The 21,176-nt window shown below is 60.6% G+C and overlaps 1 protein-coding gene across 1 annotated transcript; it reads right to left on the reverse strand.

Moving 5' to 3' along the window:
• Positions 1–227: 227 nt before the first annotated feature.
• LOC148593864 (maestro heat-like repeat-containing protein family member 7) lies at positions 228–19,958 on the reverse strand. The gene is made up of 23 exons (XM_088529196.1): positions 19,891–19,958; positions 9,708–9,838; positions 9,380–9,474; positions 8,937–9,062; positions 8,549–8,628; positions 7,991–8,111; positions 7,551–7,637; positions 6,877–6,981; positions 6,256–6,436; positions 5,713–5,822; positions 5,427–5,576; positions 5,066–5,220; positions 4,741–4,888; positions 4,228–4,415; positions 4,003–4,140; positions 3,431–3,548; positions 2,906–3,043; positions 2,354–2,530; positions 1,568–1,723; positions 1,172–1,273; positions 966–1,068; positions 691–747; positions 228–388 (listed from the first exon to the last, which is right to left on the reverse strand). The coding sequence occupies exons 1-23, from the start codon at positions 19,956–19,958 to the stop codon at positions 228–230; spliced, it is 2,895 nt and encodes a 964-aa protein (XP_088385322.1).
• Positions 19,959–21,176: the final 1,218 nt, after the last annotated feature.

The following is a 21,176-nucleotide window of genomic DNA, read 5'->3' on the forward strand; positions in this document are numbered from 1 at the left end:
AATAAAATAAACCCAGCACTCAACCTGGAGAAAGAGGAAGGCCTTTACTGCTGGAGACGGCTCTACAAAGCGCTAAAGTGGTGGCACAATCAGGGGACAGGAGGCACTTGAGTTGTGGAGCTGTCCTTTTGCTGCGGGAGATGCCAGCGGGGATGCAGAGCACTTGCAGGCCTTGGGTGTGCAGCACGGTGGCGTTGGCACATTGGGGCCAGCTCTGCCCAGCAGAGTCACCTCCTGGCAGGAGGGTGACACCTCTCCCACACTCGGCAGAGCCAGCGACCGAGCGCTCCGAAGCAGGACCTTTGCCGTGGTGTGGTCAGGAGCGGGATGGTCTGTGCTGCCAGGCTGCGCACTGCGGGTTCAGCATCGTTTTGCAGAGGCTGGAGGGCTGAGGTAGAAAGGAACAGAGCAGATAAGAGACTCCCGTATTTGCAGAGAGCCCTGTAATCCCCCCAGAACAGGGCTGCTCCCAGCCAGTTCTTCCCACAGTGAGGAGGGAGCACGAGGGAGCAGGGATCAGCTGCAGGTTGCTGGTCAGGAATGCCCCAGGTGACCCCCAAAGCCCCCTCCTGTCCCCACACAGCAGACAGGGCCTCGGTCGCCTGTGGCAGGGCAGGGAACTGGGGCTCCCTTCCAGGCTCCTCCTTCCCCCCTGGCAGGGCCAGCTGGCACGGCACTGCTCGCACTCACCCTTGCAGATCTCCTGCACCTTCTCCTCCTTCTGCCTCCCTTGCTGCCCGATGAGCCCTAGGCAAACACCGCCCGTCACCCCCGTAGTCCCCAGCACGGCCCTGGCAGCGCAGCTCCCGCTGGCCTTGCCAGCCTGGCCACGCGTCCTCCTCCCCTTGGGCAAGGCTGCCCCAGCACGGCCCCAGCGTGGAGGATGCAGGCAGGCAGCGAGGGCCTCGAGAGCCTCCTCGCAGCCCCTCCGTGTGCCCAGGGATGGCCCTGGCCTCGTGGCTCACCAAGGAACCTCACGGCGGCCTCCCGCACGCACGCCTCCGTGTGCTGCAGGTAGCGCAGGCTGTGCTCAAGGTAGTGCTCCGCTCTGCTTTTGTCCTTGCGCACCTGGAGACAGCACAAGGCCATGGCTTGGCAAGGAGCCCTCCTGGGGAGCCAGCTCTGCCCCTTCTCCCCAGCCTGGGCCCAGGGACTCGGGCCTTGTGCTCACCAGGTGCTCCCCGATCTTCCAGATCTCCCCACTTCTGGCCAGTTCCTTGAGCTTCTCCCACTGCAGCAGGTGAGCAGCACTGGCGAGGGCTTCCTGAGAGGCCTGCAGAGCCGCAGAGAGCGCGAGATGCCACCACGGCCAGGACAAGACACCCTGTATCCCCCTCATGTGGGCAGGCCCCGGAGTCTTTCCCAGGCCCTAACAGGAACATGCTGCTTGGGACCAGCTCTGCCCCTCACTGAAGGCAGAGGCAGCTCCTGCCCGTTCCTGGGGACACGGGACATTGGCCCTCACGCTGACATGTCTTCCAGGGCGCACTTGTCCGCAGCCCATGCCTTAGTGCTCAGGCCCGCCCAAGCGATGTCAGCACTGCTTCCCCAAGGGCCTTCCCCGTACCTGGGCCACGCTCTGGATCCGCTCGCTCATGTGGAGGAAGAGCGGGACCAGGCTCCTGTGCACGAGCTCTTTCATGCCCTCTTTCCTGATGCCGGTCGTGGCGGCCAGCAGGTCTTTGAACAGGAAGATGGAGAGCTCTCGAACTGTGCTGTCCTCCTGCAGAGAGGGAGGAGAGGAGGGGAGGCCTCAGCAGTGATCCCAGGAACTGGTCATGACAGGAAGCTTTGCCTTTGTGAGGCCTCCTTCTCTCCAGGCGCGACTTTCCCCAGCCCTCCATAGGGGCGAGCTGGGGACAACCTCTGCGGATGCAGCCTGGACAGGGAGGGTTGTCGGCAGCAGCGGGACAAGGTCCCCTGGGCTCCGGCTCCCTCTGCCTCTGCCAGGAATTTCTAGGGCTCCGCCAGGGCCCCCGTGCAGAAGAGGCCCACAGGGAGGGACAGCCCTGGGGCACGGCCTCTGCCTTGCTCTCCAGCCTGCTCCTGCCTCCTAGCTCGTCTCTGCCCAGGCCAGGACAAGCAGCGCAGGGAGTCAAGCAGGAGACAGAGCAGCTGAGGCAGAAGCGGGGCTGGGGATCTAGTCCCACAGGCCAGGACCCCAAGGGCAGCACAGGGAATGGCCTGACGAGCAGAGGGCAGAAGGCCTCCTGACAGGCAGCAGGGCCTTTGGTGGGAGCTGCAAATCCACCTGCCCATGGGCACACGTGCAGAGGGACACACAGCACTCATAGCCACGCGAACAGAGCCCCAAACCCGCTGGGAGAGTCTCCGGCTCTCCCCCCAGTCTTACATCCTCAAAGTGTGGGAGAAGCTTCTCTGCCAGCCATGGGACAAAGGGATAGGAGATCTTCTGATCCAGGTGGCTGAAGAAGTTTTGCAGCAACACCAGGCTCTCCACACGCACATCCCTTCGATGGTCCTGCAGGCACTCCACGATGTCTTTAGTGAGGCCCCACATTTTCCTCCTCTGTGTGGAAGACACAAGTGCCTCGTGTGAAGCCAGGGCAGGCCCACAAGGGCCCTGGGTGCTGGTTCCCCATGAGGGCTGCGGGGCAGGGCAGCCCTGTCCAAGGGCCCCTGGGCCTGCCAGGGCCTCTCCATGGGGGAAGGCTGCTGCCTCCAGGCCAGGAGCCCTTCCCGAGGGCACCGCAGCCGTTGTCCTTGTGCAGCACAGCCAAGGGGCTGCCATGAAAGAGTCGGGGCAGAGGAAGGGCAGCGGAGACCGGGGAGCAGCTCCCATCCCTCCTCATTGGCAGCAAAGGCCAAGGCCCTGGGGGAGCCAGCGCCTCCCGGGAAGCCCCAGGCTGCCAGCGCGGCTTCTCCCGGCTGCTGCCCTACTCACCATCTCCGGTCTCTTGCACAGCCTCCGGAGGCCCTGGAACGCCAGGCTGCGCATCTCCAGGCTCGGAGCCTGCGCGTAGCTCAACAGGAGCGTCAAAACGTCCCCGTCCATCTTGGCCACCTCATAGCACTCCAGCAGCTGAAAGGCAGCGCACGGTGAGAGCCTGGCAGAGCCGGCAGGACTACCTGCAGTGGGCAGCCCCGCATCCCAGCTCTCCTTCTGGCCAAGGGCGCCTGGCCCTCACAAAGGTCAGCGGAAAGGAGTCAAGGCCAGGGCTGTTGACCAACATTACCCAGAGAGCTGTTGATCAATGTTAAGGAGCCGTTAAGGAGCCATTGACAAACATTACCCAAAAAGCCAGAGACCAACATAACCCAGGGAGCCATTGACCAATATTATCCAAAGAGCAGTTGACCAACGTTATGCAAAGAGCATTGACCAACATTACACCCCGGCATGTGCCCAGTGTGAGCAGAGAGGTTTTAGAGGCCCCTCCGGACAGGCACCGTTCTCCATGAGGCCCACCTCGACATAGAAAGCCATGGCGGGCAGGTGGTGGAGCTGGTCCTCTGGGCTCCTCAGCAGGCTGAGCAGCTGCCTGGAGATCCAGCAGCACATGGGTCTGCACGTGCCCCTCATCACTCTGGCAGGAGGAAGAAGGTGCTGTTGGTCCTGAGCCGAGCAGGCAAACCTGCTCTGAAATGGCTCAGCCCCCTCAGCTATTTCCCAGTGCAGGTCAAGGCAGGCATGGGCAGTGCTGGGCACATCGTGACTGCAGCCAGCGTGTCCCCAGGGCTCTCTGTGAGGGGAGCCCAGGCCCCAGGGGAGGGCACTCCAGGGCTTTGGGAGGGGAGCCCTCTTTCAAGGCATCCGCTCCCAGCACTCCCAACACCAACTGCTCCCCCAGCAGTTCTCACCGCTGCCATGGGGCAGGGAGCTCCCATGGCCGTTTAGCTGTGTTACTCCCTGCCACAAGCACTGTGGCTGCAGTCCCTTTCTTGGAGAGCTGGAGTTCCCCTCCCTCCCAAGGAAGGACATTTGTGACCCCGAAGCCGAGGCCGAGGTGCTGGGGGAGAGCAGGGCGTAAAGGGCTGTACCTGGCCAGCACAACGAGTCCCCTCTGAGATGACTCTTGCTGCAGCAAGAGCTCCCAGCCGCCGCTCTGCTCGACAGCCTGTGCCACGTCCCGATAGCCAGCAGAGCGGAGGAGACCTTGCATGGCCTCCACGGCGCACCTGCATGCGAGCAAAGCCCAGGTCACAGCGGCAGCCGGGCCCTGCCTCCGGGCCCAAGGCACAGCCGGGACGAGCGGGATGGAGCACCTGACGTGGCTGCTGGCGTGGGACTCATCCCGCTGGCTTTCCCGCTGCAGGGGATGGGTTTCCTGGCGGGTGAACTGGGCTGCGGAGAACAGCTGAAGGAGCAGCGCCAGGAAGAGCGGGCAGAATTCCGCCTCCACCGCCTGCGGGCAGACGGGCTCCTGCACGATGGCACGCAGGGCTCTCATTGCCTGCGGAAAACAAGCAGAGACACCTCAGCGCTGAGCAGGGCCTGTCGCAGTGCCGCAGCCCCACGGGAGAGGCTCAGCACAGCCCTGGGCCTCAGGAAATGGGACTGGGGGACAGGGTAGGACGGTGATCTCCTGAGCATGGCCAGCCTGGGTGTTGGTGCTCTGAGAGGCCCAAGCAGCTCTTTTCAGCGCTTTGTGCTGGCGCGTGGAGGGCTGGTGCTGGGCATGTTGCATCCATGGGCCCGGGGAGGTCCCTGCAGGGCAGAGGAGCCCAGGGGGGCAGCTGGCAGCCTGGAGCAGAGTGAGGCCTCATCCCACAACTCACAGCCAGAGGAAGGACGCCGGCGTTGTCCGCCTCCCAGCTGGACAGCTCCTGCAGGGGCCACTTCTCCATCCAGCTGAGCAGGTTTTCCAGCACGTCTGCCGCAACGCGGGGCTCCTCCATGAGCACCTTCCACATGGTGCTGGCAGCGCTGCAGACCCGGAGGGCTGGGTCAGGGGCCTCCTCGGGCACGGCCGCAGCCTGGACAGGCCCTGCAGGCGCTGCCCCCAGCCACCCCTCCATGCTGGCAGCCCCAAGGTCCTGGCTCTGCACCTTTGGGCCCGTCTCCCCATGTGCCATGAGCTCTGGAGGCTGACGAGCCCCGTACCTGTTGCAGAGCGGGGAGCAGCACAGCAGGCTCACGGTCACCTCGTCAGGGTAGGAGCGGGCCAGCAGGCAAAGGGTCCTGTTCAGGGTGACCCGCGCCGACGACTCCCTGACGTCCCTGGTGTTCTGGTGCAGGCACCGAACAACCCGTGGCACCTGGCAGAGGTGGCGGGGAGAGGGAGGTCACTACCAGAGAGCAACCACTACCCCAGCTCCCACACACATCCCGTCCCCGCTCCAGCACTGCCAACGTTCCCTGCTGCCTTCCAAGGGCGTCGGGTGCCCAAGAAGCCTGGCTTGGGCACGGGGGCCAATGTGGCAGAAGGCTGGAGCCCCAGGCACACCAGCTGCAGGCCGCTTACATCTTCCAGCGTGGACACAACGCCCAGCACAAACATGTTCAGCATGTGGGTGGCCACTGCTGTGCTGTAGGTGCTGCAGTCCCGCATGGCCTCGATGGCGGTGACGATGACATCTGTCCTCTCGGCCGGATGGAGGTTTTTCAGAAAGAGCTGTGGGAGGAAGGAGGTGAGGGAAGAAACATCCAACTGTGGGCCATGAAGTGTGTGGCCCCTGCTCATTTGCGTTGCCGTTGCTCATCCGAGTCTCCTGATGGCCAAGAGTCCCGCTGAGGGAGGCAATCCTCACCAGCATGATCTCGCTGATGTTGGTGGTCCACGAGAGGCAGAGAGCATCGTCAGCTTCCCGCTCCGTTTGGGACTCTGCAAGCTCGAGATTCTCCTGCAAGAGCTCCCTGCCTGAAGAGGAACAGAAAGACAGAGCGGTGAGGAGGAGCAACGGGGACTTGGAGACGGGGGATGTCAGGAAGAAGCCAGCCTGGAGGAGAAGAGGGGCCGGCCAGTGCTGTACGGGGAGCAGGACTCCCAGGGAGGGCCAGGGCCTATTCCAGGGCAAGACAGAGGGCAACAGCTTTGAAGGGCCCCAAGAGCCTCGTTGGTTTCATTGGACTTTCTGGTGTGCAGCACCGCAGAAGCCCGAGCGTGAGCAGGGCGTGCTGGGCGCTTTCCAGAGCAGGGGTGTCCAGGACAGGCACTAACAGATTGTGCCCCTTCTCCTCCATCAGCCACGATTCCTGCTCCTTTGTGTCATGGAGTAGAGGGCCGGGGCAGTGTGCTGCCTTCCCTGGCCTTGCCATGATGTCCCTGTCCCCAGAGTCGCAGCTGCTCTTACGTTTTCGTCGCACGACGAATCTGAAGAGGCCATGAAGAGCGTCCAAAGCCCCACGCTTGGTCTCTGCGTCCTCATAGGCAGAGCAAAGGATGAGCCTCCCCACCAGCTTTCCCAGGATTGGGAAAGAGATCTTTCCAGAGGAGGAGGAGCTCTCATCAACTCCTCCATGGCAGCTCCAGACCTGGGCAAGAGAGCGGTGCATCTATGGGGCTGCCACAGGGCGTCTATGGAGCAGCCACTGAACAACCAAGGGGCATCCGTGGGGGCAAGAGCGCAACCTTGGTGCATCTGTGCGGCATCTATGGGGTGTCTATGGAGCAGCCACGGGGCACTGAACCCCCCCCCCCAGGTGCTGATGCTGGCAGCATAGAGGGCCCGAGGGAGGGGGGTCCCCTGGGGGTCGCCTCCCCCCCGTGCTCCCCCTGTTGCCCCGTGAACGTGACGGTGGTGGCTGAGAAGCACGAATGTCCCCAGTGCCTGGCGGTGACGCCGGCCGGCTTTGCCAGGGAACAGCGTTGTCAACGGTGTGCCCCAGCGTTGTGAGAGGGAGCCTGAGCTGGAGAGAGCTCTGGCCTGCAGGGCAGGGGCCAAGGGGCGGTGGGGAGGTGCCGGGCTCCTTACCTCCGGCAAGGAATAGATGGCCAGCCACTTGGTGAGGCCTGCGATCCTCCCCATGGCCCTCTCCCGGACAGCAGCCCTCTCCACGCTGGTGAAGGGCAGCAGGAGCTGGCAGGAGAAAGGGGACAGGTCTGCGCGGGGCGCACGCAGCCGCTGAAGCAGAAGCAGCTCTGCGCAGCCCCTGGCTGCACTCAGCCAGCCCCACACGGCTCCTTCCGCAGAGCTGCAGCAAAGTCTGCAATGGGGACCTGTCCCTAGGATGGGCAGGTCCCCGAGGGTCTGCGCCCCATTCAGCTATGGGGAAGAAAGCCCCAGGGACAGGGAGGAGAGGGGCGGCAGCACCAGCTCCATCTGTGCAGGAGCTGGAGGAGAGGGTCCGTGTCCTGCTATGGCTGCAGGCAAGGAAAGCTTTAGGGGCAGAGTTGGCCCAGGAGTGCTGGGGACGTGGCTCTCTCATGGCCTGGGAGGCATCAGTGGAAGAGGAAGGGACTTGGGCTGCAAGCAGGGGACACTGGGCTCATGCCAGAACACAGTGGGGAGCCCCTGGTCACCCAAGAGTGGTGGCTCCTGTCCCTGCATTGTGCTGCCTGCCCATGGCTCTGAGGGGGGGACTCTGCACTGAGGGTGTCACGTCCCTCGGAGAGCCCCACGCAGCCCTCTCTTTGCAGGTGCCAAACCTCCAAGATCGCCTGCAGCTCCAGGAGCCTGGAAGTGGCAGCGTTGAGCACCAGCACGTCCAACATGCTGTCCATGCTGTCCAGGGTCTGCAAGAAGCACAGGAGGTTGTGGCCCTCTTTCAGCGCTGCCTCTGGCCCACAGCAGACTGAACTGAACTCCTGCGGCCAGGGGAGGACCCCGCTGCCCTGCGGTGCCCAGGCAGAGGCCTCAGGGTAGGAGAGCTGCTGCGCACGGAGCAGCCCGTAGCCTTGGCCCGGGGCCCAGCGCAGAGGAAGGGAAGCAGAGCAGAGCCCTGTCATTGCGGGCGGCGTCTGCAAAGCGCTGCAGGCTGGGAGGAGGGTGGGAAGCAAATCTGAGCTCCTGCCCTGCAATCACCTCAGCACAGGCCAGCCAGGGACAAGGCTGGGGACCTCCCTGCAGCTCGGTACCCGACACGTACCTTGCAATAGAGGGGCATGCTGAGGTCCTCCATGTCTTCTCTGGGAGGCAGCAAGAAGACAGTCCGGAAGCAGAGCTGCAGGAGGCTGCTCTTTTGGCCCTCCAGAAGCAGCTCTGCTGCACTGCAAAGACAGAGAGGTGCCTGCTTGGCACGGGTGCAGGGAGCGCTGCCTGGGTGCCCTGGGAAGGGGGACGTGCAGCTCCGAGGCAGGAGTTCCAGGCTGCTCCAGAGAGAGGTTGGGGGAGCCTTGCAGGGGGGTGTCCCCCCTTCCATGACACTGCGCCAGGGACAGAGGACAGGCCTGGCGGGGAGGCCTCGCACCCTCTGAGCCATGTGCCCCGCTCCCATGGTAAAAGCCAAGGTGCCCCGGGGAGCTGCAGACACCCCTCAGCCCTCCCGTCTGTCCTGCTGACAACCCCGCGGTGGGGAGAGCGCAGGCCCAGCAGAGAGGAGCACCAGGCTCCCCCCCACAAGAGGGGACAGCTCCCAGGCAGGGACAGGGCCATGAGGACCCTGCTGTGGAGAGGCGTGGGCCAAAGCAGGGGCTGCCATAGGTACCTCATGGCCGTGATGGCAAGCATGGCTTGCTGGCGCACGGCTGTGCCCAGCTGCTCCTTGGGCTCCTCTTCCAGCAGCACCTGGAGAGCACAGCCAGGATCCCATGGGAACTGCAAGCACCCGGCGCCGGCAGAGCCAGCAAGAGTCCACCCGGCGGGCAGAGCCCTGGTGCCTCCATCCCTGCCCTGGAGGCCACAGCGAGCCCCACCGCGCCAAGGGCTCAGCTCGCAGGGCTCCTCGGGGACACCCGGGCTCCTGTTGGCAGGAGCTCTTTGCCAGCAACGCGTCCTTGCCCCAGCCCAAGCAATGCACAAGTCCTGGCCTCAGAGCCGGGCCTCTGCCCAGGTGGCCTTGAGCCCTCCCTCAGCCCTGCTGCCTCTCCCCTCACCATGATGTTCTCTGCCAGCTGGTATCTGCAGCAGAAGACATCCAGGCCCCACGCCAAGGCCTTGGAGCTGCTGCCGCGGCAGAGGGTGCAGATGGCCTCCAGAAACCTCAGCTTCTGCACCGGGTCCTGACACACGGGGCAGAGAGACGGAGGGAGCATGAGAGCAGAGAGGGAAGGTCGGCGGGAGCAGAGCAGCCGGGGACAGGGAGAGGCCCTGCGGAGGCCACCAGGCCTCTCTGGAGGCTCCCAGGAGGCCACCAAAGCTGCTCTAAGGGCCAGCCACGGCTGTGGGGCCAAACCCACATCTAGGGGCCTGGACCCATGCGTGTGGGGCCAGACCACGGATGGGGGCCTGGGAGCTGCAGCTATGGGGCTGGGACCCATGGATGGGGGAAAGGAGTCGCTGCTATGGGGCTGGCCCTGAGGGCCACAGCTGCACGTACCTTTGGTCTGCTGCTCACAAATCCGTGGATGAAGTGCAGGGCTTCCTCATCCTCCCTGGACAGCTCTGCCCAGGCGCTGATGAAAGCCCTGGGGCCTGGGAGAGGAGAGAGGCGGGAGTCGTGGAGAGCCGGAGCGCGGGCAGCAGAGGAGCGCCCTGCGCTCTGCCCTGCGCAGCCCTGGCTGCTCCCCCGGGCACAGCCTCCCGCCGGCCCCGCGGGGCGCGCGGTGCCCAGCGCGGGGCTGCGGTGCCGGGCCCGGCGAGGCCGGGCTGCGGAAGGTGCTGGCGGGCGGGCAGGAAAGGTCCCTGTCCCGCAGGCCGGCACTCACCGTGGCTGCACGGGCCCCGCGTCGCCTGGGGCTCGCAGCCCTCGGAGGGCGCGGGGGCAGAGCTGCTGCCCTGCTGAGCCCCGTCCTGCTCCCAGGCCACCCGGGGGCGGCTGGGGGGTCTCTCCTCCATCCTGCGGGAACGGCAGAGGGGTGAGGGGGCGGTTTGGGAGCCGCGGAGGGTCCCCGCGGCCCCGCAGTGCCGCCCAGCCCCAGCGCCGTCGCTCTCACCCAGGCGACGAGGAGGGAAGGCCTCGGGAAAAGCCTCGACTCTTCGTGGCTTCCTGGACACCAGGGAAAGATGCGGCTGCGCTTGGCGGCTCCTCCACGAGCTCCGCGCGCTCCCGCCTCTCCCGTCGCTGTCCTCCCGGGCACTGCGGGCTGGGGGCCGTGGAGGGGACATCACCTGGGACACTGTGTGTGTCACGAGACGGGCTCACAATGGCCCCCCTGGCCAGCGCCTCTGAGGTCCCCTCTGCAGCTGGGAGCTGGTCCTGGAGCAGCAGCCGGAGCTGCGGCTGCCCCAGCGCCTGCACAGATTCTGCACGGTCTTTTTTTTCTTGAAAAACAAAAGTGATTTTCAGAGCTGGGTGGGATGCAGCCACAGGGACCCGGATGGCTGGTGCCACTGCAGGCGCCCTGCTCCCCTCTGCCCAGCCTCCCTCTGCAGCTCTCGGGGGCTCTGGCCTCCCGAGGTCCCTGTGAGAGCTGCCAGGCCCCGCAAAGGACTTGTTTCAATATTAGAGAACATCCTGAATTTTCATACATGCTCAGTTCAAAGGTTTGGCTAATTTTAATGCCAACGTTCTCCAGTGATGAAAGAGCAGAAATCTTCAGGAAGAGTCCGAACGTGGGGCGAAGTATTACTGATCTGCCCTTGACCTCGTGTATCCACGGCTCTGTCCATTAGGCTGTTGATGGAATCTCAATGATCTCTCTGCATGTCCTGAAGAAATTAATCATTTCTAAACTCATATTTGCATCTGATCACCTGCACATATACATTTTTCACCCCGTTTTCCCCTAGCTTTCCCTTTTTCCTATACTCTACCAGATATTTCTCAACTCTCCAGTCTCTCCAACTACTCTACTCAGATTCTATGCAAGCTTTTCTATCAAAAACATCTCAAGGAAGCTTATTCCTTGTAGATGGTGGAGCTCATTGGAGGCAACTTGGACTTGACATAAAGATCAGGACTGCATTCTATTTCTTAGCACTCAGACTGAAGTTTATTTGTGTTTTATCACAGTTAAGACAACTCCTTTAGTGTCTATTTGCAACTAGTTCAGGTAGGAATGGATACACATGAGCTGTGACATTCAGCTAATATTGGGTAGAAAAAGGATAGATTTTTCACCAGAGTGACCCAAGTGCCCACTGGCTGATGAGGGAAGTGGCAGTTCTTCCCCTCAAAAATGCTTCTTTTCCTAAATGTTCAGACTTCATTAGGAGACACTGTGTGAGGAGGATGTGGGTAGGGCTGATTCTGAAAACAAACATAAAGAAAGCTTCAAAAGTTTTCCTTTTCAGGTGCTCACTGAAATCTGCCTCATTTTAATACACTCATTTCCAATTAGCCACACGAGAATTGAACATTGAAAACAAAAATATGGAGAGAGGGACCACTCCTGAGGGCTTTTATTTTTCCTCCTTTTAATGACCCCGTCCTTTTAATGACCCCTTGGGAGCATTTGGTGCTAAGCCCATGAATCTCCCCTGCTGAGAGGAAGCTGAGATGGAATTCAGAAACAAATCCCCCAATTTCTTGGAGGGTTAATGGGTCCCCCGAGGGATTGTGGGAAGCTCAGGCAGTTTAGTTTGGTAAAGTGGAGAGCGTGTGGATCAAGAACTGGCTGGATGGCCAAGCTTCAAGAGTTGTTATCAACGGTGCTGAATCTAGTTGGAGGCCTGTGGCCAGTGGTATTTCACCAGGAAGGGTGGAATTAAAGCCAGGGGCAAAGTCTTTAAGACAAAGGCAGTCAGAGGACGAGATGGGAGGGCTATCGTTCAAAGAGTGGTTTGTATATATCTAGTTGTACCTAAGCCATATACTCTTAACAGCAAAATTGTGTTAAGTCTCTCTCTTACAGTTTTGGATTTAAAAGACACTTTCTTTTGTATCCTATGGGAAGAACAAAGTCATAAGCTGCTTGCTTTGGAATGGGAAAGCCCCACAACAAGGCACAAAATGCACCAAAATGAACAGAAAATGTACAGCAAGCTCCATGTTGTGAACAAAGAACCAAGGAGCATGGACCGTAAATACGTCACCCCAGAAAGCGGAATTGCTTTTTTTAACACAGACTGTGGAGTTGCCTGGAGGAAAGTGGGCCAATATCTATTCTGTCTTGAAATATACGTTTGGGGTAGTACATGCACTTGTGGCAATTTGGAAGGAAAGGAGATTGTTCTGTTCACAAGGGAACCCCATAAATACAGTAGAGAGATTAATGGTGCTGCTTGAGGCTCTTAACACACCTGGAGAGATAGCAGTGATGTAGTGCAAGGCACAGCAACCTGGACAAAGCGATGTAACCAGAGGAAATCAGAAAGCGGATGAAGCTGCAAAAAGAGGAAAGAGTCCCATTGTCACTACCCAGAGCCCCCCTGGTTCCAGAAATAACCTTTAACATTGAAGCCCCACGTACACAGGAAAAGAGACGAGGTTGTCTGAATTGCTGAAATGCAAAAAGACTGCTGGTGGCTGGTGGGTATGCCCAGCCAGACAGGGTGTCATGACAACACCGATAATGAGGGGGTTGATGACACATCCCCCTAAAAGCACACCCATGGGAATTGAGGCTCTGACTGAAATGGGGAAGAGTTGCACAGTGGGGATCCATAGGATTACTTGGTGAAATCTGCACCAAGAAGACTCCCAATATTCAAAAGAAAGTTCCTTCTCGGGAGGTGAAGAGACATTCCAGTCCTGAGGATTAGCGGCAGGTCGATTTTTATTTGTCATGGTTGTAAGTAGTTAACTTGACACCTTTTCAGGATGCCCTGAGGCCTTTCCGTGTCTCCAACACAGAAGTGCGGACATTATACGTGAGAGAAGCCCTCAGAGGGGACACACTGCTTGTACTGGTAAATGCTAGCACATTTCTTCCTGAATGTGCAGCAGATTTTCATACTTCCAAGTAGATACCTTAGTGCAATGTCCCAGGCTAAGGGGAGGTGTGGGATTCTCCTGGTCCAGCCCGAGGAGTTGATCAGATGTCGTTCTTGATCCCTGCTCAGCTTATCACTGCTAGGCCCTGCTATTTACACCCTCAAGAGGAAGAAGCCGTGACTGTGATATGGTTATCCTCATAAGGTGATCCTTCCAGAATCTGCAGGCAAGTTGCGTAGCATTAAGTGCTCCTTGCACCATGAGTGAGTTGAGTCGTGCACTGTCAGTGGGTGCCTCTGGAAGATATTCCAGTTCCCTATTTGAGCAGTCCTTGAAAAGTACATGCAAATCCCAGCATATGTTCTTGCTGCATCAGTGTCCATATGTGCATTTGACTTACCCATTCCGTATGTATTGTTGGAGGGAGGAAGTTGAGCAAGGCACATGGGTTACCCTAGGCATGAGGAGAAAAGTATGTTGTTGACAGAGATTTTGTGTGGAATGCGTGGGTGTTGAGGAAAGCTTTTTAGTAGGGAAATGCTGCTAGAGGAAATGTAGCCGTGGTGCCTGTGCTGCGGAGGGATGAAAGGAAGTAGGGGCAATACTTGGGGGCTTCGCTAGACATGCAGTGGCTAGTGATTTCAGGTGTGAGGCCTGTGTTTTGTGGGAGCTGAACCCCCTCAGCATGGGCTCCTTCCCTTGGGGCAGACGGTGCGAGGATCCAGGTGCAAGTGCTTGCTGAGCAGGAGGTGTGTGAGCACAGAGCTGTGCTCAGCAAGCTGCGCCAAGAGGCCGGCAGGAGCCTGCTGGCACTGTGCGCCAGGACTGCTTGGTGCCGGCGCGAGCGCGGTGCCCGTTGTGGTCCGTGCAGGGCTGCCGTGGCCTTCCTTGGGAAGCTGCAGCCCTGCTGGCTTGCTGCGCATGGCAAAGGGGCCAAAGGAGGCCCTTGCTCCTTGCAGCTGTGGAAGATGAGGATATGGATGGGTGCCTTCTCTTGTGCCTGGGGTGCCTGGGAGAGGGTGTTTTGGGCCAAAGCTGCTCTCCTCCTTTCCCCTGCCTTGGTCATGTTGCAGGTCAGGTGCTGCTGGTGCTTTGCATCCAAGGCCCAGTGTATCCCTGTGTTCCAGGCTGCTGGAAGGAGTGGACATCATGCCCCGCTCAGGACACTCGTGGTTCCTTCAGGAACTGAGGATGCCCTCTTGGTCTGTCTCCCAAAGCAAGAGCCATGCAGAGATGCAGCAGATCCAGGGCATCTTCTCTGGGGGAAGCTGAGGAGAGGGCTGGGGCGAGCGTGTGCGTGAGGGCTGGTCCCTGCAGGTGGTCATTGGCCGCAATGAGCCAGGCTGTTGGGCACTCAGCTGCTCCCCGTGTGCCGCGCGACTCCCGCTGGCCCTGGCACTGCTGCCTTCCAGCTCATCTGCCAACAACTTCCTCGTCTTCCTCCTCGCCTGTCCCGCTCTGCCCAGCACCATCCACTCACTCCCAACTGCGTAAGGGAGCAAGAAAGGCCATAGCCTGGCTTTGGAATGGATACACATTGCTACAAAAGAAACAACGTTTCCTTGAGGGCCTGGCCTTGGAGGCTCTCGTCCTTTCCAGAGAGCAATGCCTGCTCTCCTGAAGATGAGCTTGTCCTCTCTCGGCACTGCTCGAGTGCAGGCATTTAGAAGGGGAGTGTCTGAGTGTGGAGCAGAGCTGCGGTCCCTGCTGCCTGTGGGGAATGCTCTTTGGCCCAGTGATGTCCCACACACTGTATTTCTGCCACAGATTTCTCCCCGACAACGACCTTTGGAGGAAACAAAAGAAAAAAAAAAGAAGGAAACAAAGGAATACAAAAAATAAAAAGGAATTGTAAAGAAAAGGAAAGGAAAAATGAAAAAAGGAAAAGAAAAAAAGCCAAAGAAAAAAATAATGGAAAGAAAAAGAAAGCAAAAGAAGAATAGAAAAAAAAAACTGAAAAAGAAGAAAACATGAAAAAGAATTGAAAAGCAAACATTAAGGAAAATGGACAGGGGCATCCCAAGGGCCCCGTTTGCAGGGAAATCCTTGAGGGATCTTTCGCAGCCCCTCACTTGCCCCTAGAATCTGAAATCTTAGGGCTATAGACACATATCTTCAGTGGGGATGATTTTAGTGCATGAGCTCAGTTGGAAACACCACACAACACCAGAGTCACCGTGGAGCTGGAGGACCTTCCTTGGAGACCTGGCCCCTGTTCCCGGGGATACCGAGGGACAGAGCAGCCTCCATCGTGGTCCCCAGCACGGGGCCCTTCCTGGCAGCCGCCGATTTCTGCCCCGGCTGCCTGCGGGGACACTGCCCCCCGTGACGCGGTCCCTGAGCGTGTCCAGCCCTGCGGGGCCCTGTGTCCCCAGGGGCTCGTGGAGCTCGGCCCTGCATCTCCAGGCCCCGTGTCCCTGGGGCGCGACAGCTTCCCTTTGGCTGTGGCTTGGGCCCTGCGGGGACACGTTGTGTGCGGCACCCGGAGAGCTGAGAGCTGCCCCGCGCTGGGGCTGGGGCTCCTTCCGCTTTGGGCATCCCCAGGGCCACGTGTGAAGGGAAGTCCTCGAGGGACCTTTTTGCTGGCCCTGCCCTGCCCCTGGTGAGTGAAATCCTGGGGCTCGACACACACCTGCAGTGGGGATGATTTTTGTGCCTGAGCTCGCTTGGAAACAAGACGCAACACTTAAGCAATGATACAGGAATATATATTTAAACAACAACAACAAAAATAACAATGTAATCAACAGTAACAACAACAATAAAAAGAACAACAAGAACTTCAACAATAACAACAATAATATCAACAATATTAGAAAAAAACACTATATCAACAGTCTATAGAATAAAATCCACAAAGTCGTTTATCGGTGTCGCCCCTGGGCCCAGCGCTTGCTGGCAGCAGCCAGAGTGAAGGGGAGCTTGTCCTGCAAGGGAAAAGGAGGCGTGAGCAGGGCCGAGGAGCGGCTCGGGGGCTCCCGTGGAGCAGAGGCTCCTTGGCGGCTGCGCGGGCTCTTTGGCAGCAGCGCTGCCGTCATTGGTGCCCTGGCAGAGGCTTGGCGTGGCCAGCGCAGCCCAGAGGCCGGCAGAGGGGCTGAGGCAGCAGGTGCCCAGGCCTTGGGCGCTCCTGCGCCCTGTGCAGCTCTGCCCCGGCGCCGCGGCCCGCCAGAGCGCCCGCACTCCTGGGCCAGGCTCCCGCGCGGCTGCTCCCCAAAGGCAGCGCGGAGCAGCGCCAAGGGGCCGGGCACAGCCCCAGCTCTGCCCGTGCAGCCGCCAGCAGGGGCCATACCTGGAGGCTGCAGCCGGAGCTCTCCCACTCCATGGGCTCTTCTGGGCTGCAGCCGACCAGGCCGCTGCTCCCCATCTCCTGGAAAAGAGCGGAAGACCTCAGTGGGGCCAGTGCGTGGGAAAGAGGAAGGACAAGCGCGTGCAGGGGCTGCGGGGGTTGTACCTGGCTGCTGCCGTAGCTTTGCCACTCCATCGGCTGTGGCTCGTTCAGGGCAGGCCCTCCATTCATGCAAGGAGTCTGCAAGAGAGAAGGAGGCGTTTGCAGGGCAGCTCCCCGAACCAGGGCTCTCTTGCCCCATGACCTCTCCTTCTGCAGCTGGAAGCGGGAAGGGACCCGGCCCAGCCCCAGCTCTCCCTGGGCAGCCGGCAGCAGGGCCAATACCTGAATGCTGCAGCTCCAGGTCTCCCAATCCATGGGCTCCTCGTCTGTGCAGCAGGCCACGGTGTTGGTGCTGGGAGCCTGGAAGAGAGCAGGAGAGCTTGTGGGGACGGTGATGGTGTCAGAGCTGGCTCTGTGCACGGGGCCTCGTGTCCCCTGCGTGCGCGGGGCAGGCGGTGCACAGAGCCAGGGCGCCAGGCTCAGGCAGCAGCCCCCGAGGCCTTGGCCGCTGCTGGCCCTGGCGCAGCTCTGCCCCAGCACCCAGGCCTGCCAGAGCTCCCTGGCACCTCTGCCACCAGCCCTGCGGCTGCTCTCGCAGAGCCAAGCGCCAGCCATCCCCGCGCAGGCACAGTACCTGTCCACTGCACCCCGAGCTCTCCCAATCCATGTCCTCCACTGCGGAGAGGTTCATTTCTAAATGCCTGCAGTGACTGCAAGAGAAAAGGACTCGTTGTCATTTGCATCCCCGAGAGCAGGGGTCTCTGTCCCGGGACCCTTTTGGCGTCTCTGTGCGCGGGAGCGGTGGGGCCCGGAGCAGGCAGTGCTGGGCCTGCCCGCAGCAGCCTCCTTGCCCCCGGCAGCCCCTTTGGCAGTTGTGGAGCCCAGTGGCAAGTGGAGGAGAGAGAAGGGCCATGTGAGAGGTGTGAGCGCCAAGGGGCGCGCGGCGGCTTTGGGGCCTCCCCTGGAGGCGTCGCGCAGGGTGCCCTGGAGCCCCGCAGCTCCCCTGCATCTTGTGGGCAGCACGGGTGGCCCCCGGTGCTGCGCGGCCCTGCTGCTCACCTGGCCTTGCGTCTGCGTGGCCAGCGCTGGGGCCACTGCTCCACGGAGCCCTGGGAAGCATCGGTGTTCCCGTGGCGATAACTGCCCCTCTGGGATGTTCCACTGCTCCGTGGGGGGAGGAGGGCAGCGGCAGGGCCAGGGGGGCCGCCGTGAGGAAGGCTCTGCGTGTGCTGGACTCCCCTGGCACTGCTGAGCCTGGCGGCAGGGAGCAGTGCGTGGCCTTGGGCTTGCTGGCTGCCAAGGAGGGCTCCTCACGCAGCCCCATGGCGCTGCTGGCGCCTGCCTGCCCAGAGGCCGGGCTGCACTTGGGGCTCTGCTGCGACCCCTGCAAGCAGCCTTGACCGCCTTCATCTTTCCTCCCTGCTCCCCTCCTGCCCTTACAGCCCCATGGACTCCAGAAAGTTTTGTTTTCCATGGTGGAGACGTGTTCCTCGGTGGCGCAATGAGCGCGAAGGGCAGTTGTGCCCCGGGGCCAGGTGTGCACGTCCTCAGCAGAGCCCTTGTGAGTTGGTGGTGGCCTGGGAGCCCCTGGTGCTGCTGGGCTCCTTCTCTTGTCCTGCCGCGCACCTTGCAGGCGCCATGTGCTGTGGCTGAGAGCAGCCTTGGCGCGGCTCCTGCACTGCTGCCCCTGCCACGGCTTCCTAGGGCTGCAGAGGGCAGAGCAGCCACAAATGTGCCCTGAGCAGCAGCAGGGACCTGCAGCTGCTGCAGCTCTGCCCTGCACTGGGCCACAGTTGTCACTTTTTTTTGGATGAGTCCTTTGCAGGCTCCTTTGCAGGTTCCTTTGGTATCATGACGTGCCTTGGAGCTTGTGCAGAGAGCGGCTGTGCGAGGGCGCCTGCCTTGGCTGGCAGACGGGAGCGTTTGGCCGCACATCTGGCTGTGCTTCTCCAGCAGCTCCACACTGCCCCTTGCAGCAGACGCTGCGGCCTCTTGTGGGTCTCTGCTTGGGGAGGGCAACGTGTCTCCCTGCGTTGTTCAAGGATAGCAACGGCTTCCCATTCACGTGCATGTGGTCAGGGACATGGGGCTTTTCATCCATGGCTTCAATAGAGATGGGGCTCCTTACACGGGCTGCTCGCAGGAGCGCACAGGGCTGGGGCTGAGGTTTGGGGGGAAGAGGGGCTACATGTCCTGTTGTCTGCCCACGCTGCACTTCATCCCCTAACCTAGAGCTAAGCACTCAGCTCTTGAGAGTTTAATGATTTGCAGGCAAGTCCAACCAAACCCACTTTCCCTCCCTGTATTTTGTTGTTTCCCAAGCTGCTTCTGAAGGTGAGAAATGACTGCCCTGCTCTGCACAGGTGCCCAGGGTGCAGCATCCCCATCCCCCACGCCGCAGGGCTGCACTGCCCCGGGGAGCAGCTCCTACCCCGCGCACCGGCCTCCCCGATGCTGCGTTGAGTGAAGGGTTGTTTGCTAGTGGAGTAAGGGCAGAGCCTTCAGAAATGCCTCATCCGCATGTGCAGAAGGAAACGTGGCTGGTGGGTGGCTAAAGAGATTGCAGCAACCCTTTTGGGTGATGTGTTGGAGCGAGGGGCAGGCAGCACGTGGGACGCCTCTGAGCCCAGGCTCTTGGCCAGGTAGGAAAGGCAGCAGCACGTTGCCGCAGGAGCCCCGCAAGCGGGAACGCTGGGAGAAAGCAGAGGGAGACAAGGGGAGCTGCCTAGGTTTGACGGAGCAGCTTCTCTGCCTTCTATGGACAAAAGCATCAAAGATGCTGCTGAGAGCATTGCAGCCAGCTTGCAATGCTTCGGAGCATCTCCATTTGAGTATCACATCCACTGCAAGTTTTCTTAAATCCTGAAGCTGCCCATGGACATTCTTTCTACAATTCTGCCAAAGCCACCCCAGGCACCTTCTTCAAACCAGCTCACAGAAGAAGGAAGATCATCTGGAGCCTCTGAACATGAGACTCCAGAAGCAACAGCCCTGCTTGCTTTACAACCCTCCCAAATGCTGCAGAGGTCACGCAGCACAGGAACACACTTGCAGGGGATGGCATTGCAAATGCAATAGCCAGAGTTCGGCATCTCCAGTCACAATAAAAACACTGTGCTGCAACCTTTCTTCATGATTCTGTGAAGACTGTGAAGAAGTCTTTAGAACAACAACATCATGGCAAGGCAAGAGCCTTACAAAGCAGGTCAGAAGAAAGCACTGCGGGGAGGGGGCTAATGCAGCAGTGAGGAGAGCAGCCTGATCAGCCTCTCACTGCAGAAGCCTCAGGGGTGAACTGTACAAGGCAGGTGGCAAGAGAGCCCAGCCCCAGAGAGGGGAGCCATGCGAGGCAGGATTGTGGAAGACCAGAAGGAAGGACAATCGGTCCTGGTAAATCAGAGGGGAGTCAGCCAAGCACGAAGATCCCACCTATCATCCTTGTGGGAAAGGCCAGCCTTTCAGAGTATGGAGAGAAGCTGAAGAGCCTTCAGAGGAATATTCAGCTCATCTGCTCCTACCCATGCCACAAAGCTCTGAGCAAGATGTGCAGAGCACACCTGAAGGCGGGCAGGAGCCCCTCGCTTCCCCCTCACCACCTGCATCCAGACCTCGTCCTGCAGTGCTGGAAACCCAACCGAAGGAGAGGCCACAGAGCACGTGAGACCCCCTCCCCTGCATGGCTCACCAGAAAGCCTGCCCTTCCAGCACCTCCAGACTCCCCTTCCTGAGGAGGTTCTTGAAGGAGACCCACATGTGTAAAGCTGCAATGCAGCAAAGAGACTGCTGAGTGAGGGCAAAAACTGAACAGGGAAAACAGACTTTGCTTACAAGGGCCCTTGTGCCCATGTGGCGAGGCAGAGGAGCCGCAGCTTCTCTGCAAGCAGCCTGCGAGGGCCAAGGGCTTCCCAGCACCTTTCCTGCCGCCGGGGGCACTGCGCACGCCTGGGCTCTGCAGGCGTCATGCGCGCAGGCAAGGGGGCTCCCAGCACTTGCCCTCACAGCCACGCTGCTGAGCTCGCTGCCCAGCCCTCTGCTCGCGCCTCCCTGCAGGGAACACTGCTCTGCTTCACACTCGCCCTCCAGCATTCCCGGGGCAGCAGCCAAATGCCTGCCGACAATTCCCCGCGCCACCAGCCCTGCGGCTGCTCGGGAGACACCCAGAGCCCTGCGCGCACCTCTGGCGCCAGCCCCTTCCCAGCAGCTGCGCTCTGCCTCGCAGGGGCACTGCGGCATGCCAGCAAGCAAGCTTGGCCAGCAGCAAGGAGCTCCTCTGGGCTCCAGCACTTTGGTGGCAGGCCTTGCTTTTGGAGGGTTTTCCTCTGCGCGAGGGAAACACCCGACGGCATCGGGGAGATCTCCTGCTCCGTCTGCCCTTGGCTTTCCTGTCCCTACCCAAGGGCTGGGAATTCACCTCCAATAGCAAGTGAGCATTGTAGCCCAGTGCTGGGCAGAGCTGCAGCAGCTGCAGGTCCCTGCTGCTGCTCAGGGCACATTTGTGGCTGCTCTGCCCTCTGCAGCCCTAGGAAGCCGTGGCAGGGGCAGCAGTGCAGGAGCCGCACCAAGGCTGCTCTCAGCCACAGCACATGGCGCCTGCAAGGTGCGCGGCAGGACAAGAGAAGGAGCCCAGCAGCACCAGGGGCTCCCAGGCCACCACCAACTCACAAGGGCTCTGCTGAGGACGTGCACACCTGGCCCCGGGGCACAACTGCCCTTCGCGCTCATTGCGCCACCGAGGAACACGTCTCCACCATGGAAAACAAAACTTTCTGGAGTCCATGGGGCTGTAAGGGCAGGAGGGGAGCAGGGAGGAAAGATGAAGGCGGTCAAGGCTGCTTGCAGGGGTCGCAGCAGAGCCCCAAGTGCAGCCCGGCCTCTGGGCAGGCAGGCGCCAGCAGCGCCATGGGGCTGCGTGAGGAGCCCTCCTTGGCAGCCAGCAAGCCCAAGGCCACGCACTGCTCCCTGCCGCCAGGC

Source organism: Tinamus guttatus, unplaced genomic scaffold (assembly GCF_059628265.1).
Source record: "Tinamus guttatus ecotype Peru unplaced genomic scaffold, ASM5962826v1 Tinamus_guttatus_pri_ptg000326l, whole genome shotgun sequence".
Taxonomy (NCBI): domain Eukaryota; kingdom Metazoa; phylum Chordata; class Aves; order Tinamiformes; family Tinamidae; genus Tinamus; species Tinamus guttatus.